A 9,377-nucleotide genomic window follows, 5' to 3' on the forward strand; every position below is an offset into this window, starting at 1 on the left:
ATTGGTGTGTTTAGTAGTTCAGATGAGTATGAGTAGAGATGAGTATGTCTGTGTGTGCCACTCATACATATGCAGTAGAGTAGAGATGAGTATGTCTGTATGCCACACTCGTACATACACAGTAGAGTAGGGATGAGTATGTCTTTTTGCGACACTCACACATATACAGTAAAGTAGAGATGAGTATGTCTGTGTGCGACACTCATACATATGCAGTAGAGTAGAGATGTCTGTGTGTGACACTCATACATATGCAGTAGAGTAGAGATGAGTATGTCTGTGTGCAACACTCACACATATGCAGTAGAGTAGAGATAAGTATGCCTGTGTGCGACACTCACACATATGCAGTAGAGCAGAGATGAGTATGTCTGTGTGTGACACTCACACATACGCATTAGAGATGAGTATGTCTGTATGCCACACTCCCACATATGCAGTAGAGCACAGATGGGTATGTCTGTGTGTGACACTCATACATATGCAGTAGAGCAGAGATGAGTATGCTTGTGTGTGACACTCATACATATGCAGTATGGGAGTAATGGCACGTGTGAGCGTGACATTCTTCCACATCTAATAAGAGGGTACAAGACAACTACTACAGCCCACAAAACTTCATCCTTGCTTCATCTGCATGCAGACTGTTATCTTATCCGAGGACATGGCAGTTCAAGAGACAATCTGGGACATTTAGGACTAAATACATCAAAAGTGAACTCCATTATTACTAGATTGACTGTGCATAAGGTAATGGATATGAATTGTCATGAGCCAGTGTCCTACATTAGAAATTATACCTCAGAAATTTTTGTAACTAAGAACTACATTTTCTTGCATGGTGAAAGTTAAATGTACACACACAGGTGAAATATCCCACAAAAAATTACCTGTTTCCTAAATGTAAACTCAGATTTGGTAGCAAGGCTACCAAAGAGCTTGAATGTAGACAACACTTGACGGCAAAACTTCAGCTTGGTATATAAATTTCTGAAGTTGTAATTCACAGTAAATAATACATGCACAGAGCTTCAGCCATGGGACATCTCCCTCATGCCACTGTGCTTTATATGCATGTAAAATTCAGGTCAGTACATGCAGTACTTTTTAAGATACCAGCCCTAATATTCTGTTTGATACTGATTATCTTAAAACACAAGGTTATGAATTTTGTAATTTAGTGTATTTAATATGTACACAGCGAATCAATGATAGAAAATCCACCTTGTGTTATTGTGCTTTACATGTGTGCAAAACCTGAGCTCAATGCATGCAGTTCTGCTTAAGATACCACCCCTAACATTTTGTTTAACCTGGTACTAATATAACAGATTGTGCTAGTTCCAGGTTTAACATCACTTTCCTTGTTACGGAATGCCGACGCCAGCGCTCAGGGTATGACATGAGCTACGTCTGTACTTCATACAGGTGAGCTCAAAACAGAAAAATAACTTTTTGTTAGGGGTTTAATGTCACCTACAACATAGTGTTCATAGTGCTGTATTACTGGTACTCCATGTGAAATATTTATTTATTTATTTATTTGATTGGTGTTTTACGTCGTACTCAAGAGTATTTCACTTATACGACAGCGGCCCCATTATGGCGGGTGGAAACCGGACAGAGGCCGGGGGAAACCCACGACCATCTGCAGGTCAAACTGCTGCTACCCACAAGACACTAGACATGGTGCCCAATCTCTTTAAACTATACTCACAGATTGGCCATTTTAAAGTCATACATACGACCGGATTCAGGATTGAACCAGGGTTTCTAGCTTACCAGGCAAATGATCCAACCCCTCAACCACTACTGCAAACTTTGTTCTGTTCTTGTAATAAATCATCCCAGTGTTATATATATTTTGAAAAATATTAACTTCTGACCTGAATGAAATGTTCAAATTGTCACCTATCTGTACATAAAGCCCTTTACTCAATCAGTTAACAGACTGATGTAAAGAGTCAGCTACACTGAAAGAGTCACTTACATGTACAAAAGGATTATTTTCTGTATATATTTTTGTTTACAAACTTACAAACGCAACTTCATCCAGTTTGGCATCTATTATATACATCTACTAAACACTTAACAAAACTACATCTACTCAACATCAAATACTGTAAATTGTAAAAACTATATGACTTCGAAACAAAAATGAACATCACAAAATACTTTGGCATGAACTGTAACGCAGGAATTCCAAACTACCTTGAGTGTGAGAAATTCTACTGAAACGATGTTGAATCTTTGCTTTCCTCCTCATTCAAAGGATCAAAAATATCCTTCTGGAGAATGAAATCTTTAACTTTGGCAGCTACTGGTAACACGGGAACCTTCTTCTTAGGGCATGAACCAATAGAATGTAAGATAACAGCTCTGCAGAGTTGCTGCAGTTTCTTTGGCTCTCGAATAGCCCTGGCAAACAGTGTCAGGATTTCTCTCCTCATAGAAAGTGGGTAGTGCGAATAAAGCTCTGGGGTTGACTGAAGAATGGTGCCAATGATTCGCACCAAATCGTAAGGTAGGAAGAAGTAGCAATTAAGGAATAGCTTTAACATATCAATGTTTCGATGCTTCATCGCAAAGAACAATGGTTCTAGCTCAAAGTGAGGGTGGGGGTCATCACAGCTAAAACAGCAAGGTAAGAGGCCTGCCACTTCTCTGTTAGCCCCAAGGTTACAGCCATACTGTAACAACAGTTTAGCCATGTAGAAGTTATCTTCCTTGGCAGCAGTCTGGATTGGTGTAAGGCCATGCTCATTAAACTGAAATAAAGGAATTACAGAAGTAAATCTACACATTGTAAGTCAGGTTTGTGCATAACTCTCTTTTATCTCTGATTTTAGTTCCAGATGATACATTCCACAAAAACTGGAAGCAAACTAGCTGGTATTGGTATATTTATTTATTCACTTGGTTGGTGTTTTATGCAGTACTCAATAATATTTCACTTATACAACAGCAACTAGCATTATGGTGGGAGGAAACCCACGACCATCCCCTGGTGGCGAGCACACCTTCCCGTGTACCACCGTACAGGAAGCCAGCATGAGCTGGGCTTGAACTCACAGTGACTTCATGGGTAAGAAGTTCCTCAGGTATAGGTATCAGTTATCTTATTCAACATAGACTTGGTGACTTCTGCAGTGAATTATTTAGCTGTAAGGTTCTCTCTCAGCAAAGCAGAGCTCACCTGATTGATGTCACAGCCAGCCTCAATCAACATTATTGCTATCCTGGCTTGTCCACAGCTGACTGCAGCATGTAGAGCTACTGGGTAAGAGTTGTCTGCCTTGAGGGAACATCTGGGTGAAGCTATATACCAGCTGACCACAGCATCATTTCCCTTCTCACACGCTGTGTACATAGGGTCCTGGTGTTTGGAGTTTCTCACTTTGACATCACAACCTAATGGAAGAATAACATCGGTAGAGAACAATACGGTATATGTCCATGTGACACGTTGGAAAAACCCCTCATCTCTTAATAACATGATGTACATTTTTTGTTTAAGAGGCTATACTGGAAATTTTTGGCAAAAAATCTGTCAGTCCAAATCCAATCCAATTTTTACTGTTTGTTTAAAATATTTCAAATAATTCAGTTTCACCAAATATCAGCCTTGTGTGCGCATGTGTTACCATTCCAATCTGGTAAATTCCTGAATCTTAAAAAGCGTCGCTGTAACTTTTCAAAATTTTAGAATCATTTCAAAAGTATAAATAGCACCAGTACCAATCTCATACATGGAATTACTGAAATTTGAGCTATTTGTGGTACATACAGGAAATCTGATTTGATTAGCGAATATGAACTTTATGCCAAAATCTGGTACAGCCTCTTTAAACCCATACACACTCGGGAGGTTTGTCCAACATATTTACATGCACACTTATGCATGTTGGGTCAAAACCAATCTGTATATCGGTATGTATAATCATACTAACCTCTAAACTTTCTTCACTTTCTGAAACCTAACAAATTTCAGCCTAAACTTTTACACTGATGCACATATACATGTTGAACACATAACTACCCTTTCCAGGTTATCTAATTTCATATTAGAAAATTTATTAGAGAAAAAGGAATAAGTTAATCAGAGTTTGTCAACTTATAAATCAGAGGAACATGCAAAATGGTTGAGGAATTAAAACAACTGACATCAATCTGACTCACCAGCTTCCAGCAGCATGAGAGCTGCCTCTGTGTGGTGCTGAACTAAGGCCTCGTGGAGAGGGGAATTCTGATGCTGATTCTCTTGTAAATTTAAGTCACTGCCAGCCTTGATTAGAGAATCAATTATCTGGTGGTAAAAGCAAATATCTTCAAAGATTGAGACGCAGCAAACATCATATTTCATCTACATCAAACCCAAATGAACCGATTAACAGCAACATAAAACTCATCAAATGATAGACATAAAATATAGGTCAGAAAAATGGTTCAATCATAAACAAATGTGATATGTCCATCAAAGCTGTCCAGATGTTATAACAATTTTCACTTCTAGATGAATCACAATGAATCAATGCACAGAATGCTCAGGTAACAATCCAACTCTCAATGAAAGATAGGGACCTCTGTGACCGAGGGGTTCAGCATGCCAATGCTGTGCTATGAGGAGATTCTTACAAATGCAGTCGCTTTGAGTTCAAGTCCACCTCGTGCTGGCTTACTCTCCGACCGTATGTGGAAAGGTCTGTCAGCAACCTGCCGATAGTCATGGGTTTCCCCCTGGCTCTGCCCAGTCACCTCCCATCATAATGCTGACCGTTGCCATATGAGTGAAATATTCATGAGTACGGCGCAAAACACCAATCAAATAAATAAATAAATCAATGAAAGATATCCAACAAGCTGCTTTGGTTTCCTTCAACTAGCAATAAGTTAAATATTCTTGAGTGAATATTGGACAGGAAAAATTTATTTTAGAGAACATGTACTAAGTTTTTGATATGATGTGGCTTGAGAACTGATGTCACACAAAGTGAACTAACCTGGATATGCGCCCGTGTTTTGACTGCCGTATAGAGAGGATGTTCACCATGCAGGTTCACAGTGTTAACGCTACAGCCTGATACAACAAAAAAATACTATTTTGTTCTTTACACAGCATATGTCATCTAAGATTCATCCAAAACAAAAGATTATTTCACAAATATGTCACATTTTGAAAATTCCTATCAGAAGTTCTCACATACAAACAAATTTGTTCAAATGCATGACAGGGTGTAACATCTATTGCTGAACCATGTTGAAACTTGGATCAATAAACTTTTTGGTTTCTTCATTAACATATCCAAGAAAAATTGGATTACCAGCTGTAATGAGCAGATCAACAATGTCAGGCTGATTGGCAGACACGGCCGCGTGGAGGACAGAATCCTGCGTGGCCGTGAGGACAGTCAGCTTGGCACCGGTCTCTACCAGCAACTTTGTCAGTTCTGAAAACAGAAGAATTCACCTGTATGGCACATGCTGTCAATTTGTCATAAACCAAAACAAACCCTAACAATGCCATAATCTCTGGCTGCCCACATCTGATCTTGGTAATGTGAAATATTCACTCAAGGACAAACCTAGTCGTGACTGTCATACTTAAAAGAGGATTGTACTTAACATTAATGACCTTCTGTAATAGCGTGAATGTCGTACCCACTGACATGGAACATTTTTCTGGGTAATGTCTGGATCCATACTGAAATATAGAACCCTTTAGGAGCCTACTTTTCAGACAAATCATTAAATTTCAAGTGCAGTAAATTGTACTAGCTGCTCATGTCTCAAAGAGAAGTATGTTGGCAATATCAGTAGTGAGTGCTCATTGCTGGAATGAGAATTACTCACCAATGTCTCCAGCAAATGCGCTCTGGAAAATGGGACACCAGCCCTGTGAGTCCACCACATTGACATCACAGCCAGCGGCTATTAGCTTCTTCACCAACTCTGTGGCATTGTACGTCTCTGACCCAAAATACTGAGACACTGAAATATAATAGGCATGTGCATGATTTAACCAAAAAATACCTCAAACTGTCACATGTACATTTCCTCAGCTTAGGATGCCAAAGGATGGCAACTAACATACATGTACATGTGGTGAAAAACTATAATATGAGTTTATGAAGATTGAAAATATGTAAGTTGCACATGAATGCCATAGATGACACAGTTTTCTTCTTTCACAGAGTAGCTTACCTTGTCGGACAGCTGCATGAATGGGAGACTGTTTTGTCCTGTCACATATGTTGGGGTCACATCTAGCTTCCAATAAGAGGCTTGCTACCCCCGTACTGTTCTGTCTGATGGATTCTGTGATATAGAGTACATACAAATATATCTCCTCTGTGTTAAATCATATAATCAAGATATGTCTTCTCATAATCGATTTACTTCTGTGTTTGACATTTTCAGTTTTACAACGAATATTCACTTACATGCACATGACAGTTGTCAACTTGCCAGTACTATGGTTTATGTGGGAGGGAAATGAAAACAGTCCCATCGAAACCAGCTTTACTTCTCATATACATAACAAATCCCCTTTAATTTTAGTTAACCCAGCATTCAAACATGCAATAACCAGCATTCCATTACCTTTTTATTTATTTCTCTTTGGGACTTGGCACTTCACACCACACTAAAAAATTCACTCTTATGATGGTTGACACTTATCAGTGTTGTTTGTGGAGAAAACCGGAGAGACAGTTTAAACCACCGACATTTGGCAAGTCACTGAGGAATTGCCACAGACATTCATCCACAGCAAACTAAATCAGTACGCCATCTTGGTGGAAAACAAGTGATCTCCAATAAAATGTCACACCCCACATTTTTTCCCTGGACGGCACTGAGAAAACCACAGGTACATGAAAATTAACTGTCCTAGTCTGGGACTGTATCAACACCTCGTGTGTTAAATGGTCCAGTTTGAAAGATAAGCAGGGTGGTCTTGCCCTGCAGCACCCACTACCTCTATACAGCGTGTGTTCAATGGTCCAGTAAGACAAGCATTTCAGTTGGGTGGTAAAGCAATGCCACATCTACTGCCTCTTTGCAATCAACACTTGAACAACACTCAAGAGGCAGCCAGTGCTGAGAGAATTTGATCTTTACTTATTATTAAAATTCTTCTGGAGATGTACACTTACAGAAATTTGAACTGTGTAAGGAGCACAAAGTACACGTACATGTAGTGTCTTGAATCATGCTTCATGCTGTACCACATACAGCAAGAATGAAATGCTGCTATCTTTTCTTTAGTTTTATACTGTGAAAGGCAGAGTAAAATACCACTCATATACTAGTAAACTGTTCAAATCTACATACAGATAATAATTGTATAAGCTGTTAACAAAATGTCTTACATACCTAGTAATGCTGTCACACCTTTCCCTGTGCATAGGTTCACATCAACTTTACCAGTCTGCAGGAGACATCTAACAATCTCTGTTGAGCTCCTTGCTGCGGCCTGGTACAGAGGAAATACACCATACTTGTCCTGTAGGTTACAATCAGCCCCTAAAAGGAAGTAATTACACACGTTGTATTTTCCGCAGTGGAACTGTTGCAATGTATGGAATAACACAACATACCAAATACATGTGTATATATGAAAGCCTTAAGAACATGCAATTTGAAGTGATAGTTAACACTAGTCAGCAGATGTTACTGGGGTCAGCAAAGTTAGAGCACTTATCCAAGTGTCCCGTGAATTATCACTGTTGTATTTGGTTACCAATCGCCATACACACATTTACAAACAATCATCTAGAATATGATCTCTGCTCGATGCTATACATTTGGAAGATAATAAGTCAAAGAACAGTTTGATGATGTTTTCCTTCATTTAACTGAGGGACCAGTAAATCAGAAAGGGCACTGGTTCCATTGGCAAATTGGTAAACTTTTGTTGTTAATTTCTAATCCCATTTTGATTTTTAACCCCATTCTTTTAAGTATACTCCAGTGCATACCTGCAGCTAATAATGCAGATACCACATCAACATGTCCCAGCTCTGCTGCTGTACAAAGAGGTGACCTGCTGTCTTCATTCAGGTAGTTTACATCGCACCCAGCTTTGATTAACAACTTAACAATGTCAGTCCTGTTCTGGCGAGCTGCTGTGTGCAAAGGGGAGTAACCCCTGGTGTTTGGGATATCAGGATCACAGTTTGCATCCACAAGCATTTGACATATGTCTTCATAGCCTTTATAAACACTTGTGTTCAGAGATGTGGCACCGAAGTCATTGCGTGCATTGAGATCGGCATTATTGTTAATGAGCAGCTGGGCGATGTTACTGTAGCCTCTCCAGCAGGCCATATTGAGCAGGTTATTCAGCTCTGCATCACACTTGTTCACATCTGCACCTTTCTGTATGAGCAGCTTACAGACATCACAACAGCCTTCTCTGACAGCCAGCTGCAGTGCTGTTTGTCCTCTGTACTGAAAATCTACGTCAAAGTCATCACTTAGAATTTCTTTTACAGCTTCTACATCATGTTTTGCAATTGCATCCTGCAGAGCTCTTATCTTCCTCCTCTTTTCCCTTTTCTCGAATGCAGCCCGGCCATTGTCTGGAAAGTAAAAATGCAAAATTTGAATGATATAATATATATTAAACTGCGTTTCGATTTCTAGTTCTGCAATTTCAAACCAGATCATGTCGTGCAGCCGTATAAATATATACAGGAATATGATGTAAACAATCTAAAAAGTTTACTGTTAATGAAACAGACCTGCGCGTACCGTCATCGAAATTTCTAAGTCTAAATACGTCTATCTCTCATCAAGTACGAACAGTAAACCTCAGTGAATTAGCCACGAGCCTCTCTATACCTTGACAAAACTGGTGATATGTCTACGATGTCGAAAACTGAACCCCGAATAACCTTTTTCGCATGTTAACTTCGATTACAAACTACAACTGTTTTCCAGTTATATTTGGGGATATCTTCTTCACAGTATTAAAATATTGATACAATGTAACACAGAATCCCCGTGAATTACATGTAAAGTAAATCAGAAAATTCAATTCAAAGAAATTCTTATGTAAACATGCCTCCCCATCGTCGGTTTGTCGCCATTTTCGACAACACCTGGGTAAATGTGAAACCAATGTTTCGGACAAAGGAATTAGGAATCATTTGTGGAAATTTATAATGCCATGTTTTTCTTAATGTGACATGCCGAGGCATTTTTACGCTTATAGGCTACTTAAAAAAAAAATAAGAATAAGGGTAACCCGTGGGTCTTTTTCGATTGCAAACATGATCCTTCTTTTGCACCAGCCGGTAAGAAGCTAACGACGTACATAAACTTGGTCAAGAATATCCAGGTCTATTGCCTATACCAAATATTCTTCCATCCTG

At 39.2% G+C, this 9,377-nt stretch overlaps 1 protein-coding gene across 1 annotated transcript; it reads right to left on the reverse strand.

Moving 5' to 3' along the window:
* Positions 1 to 1,660: 1,660 nt before the first annotated feature.
* Positions 1,661 to 9,092, reverse strand: LOC135469335 (ankyrin-3-like). The gene is made up of 10 exons (XM_064747994.1): positions 9,068 to 9,092; positions 7,980 to 8,582; positions 7,375 to 7,524; positions 6,202 to 6,315; positions 5,851 to 5,988; positions 5,322 to 5,447; positions 5,001 to 5,077; positions 4,180 to 4,306; positions 3,197 to 3,411; positions 1,661 to 2,768 (listed from the first exon to the last, which is right to left on the reverse strand). Exons 1-10 carry the CDS (start codon positions 9,090 to 9,092, stop codon positions 2,229 to 2,231), a joined length of 2,115 nt encoding a protein of 704 aa, XP_064604064.1. The 3' UTR covers positions 1,661 to 2,228.
* Positions 9,093 to 9,377: the final 285 nt, after the last annotated feature.

This window comes from Liolophura sinensis, chromosome 1 (genome assembly GCF_032854445.1).
Source record: "Liolophura sinensis isolate JHLJ2023 chromosome 1, CUHK_Ljap_v2, whole genome shotgun sequence".
NCBI classification, from domain to species: Eukaryota; Metazoa; Mollusca; class Polyplacophora; order Chitonida; family Chitonidae; genus Liolophura; species Liolophura sinensis.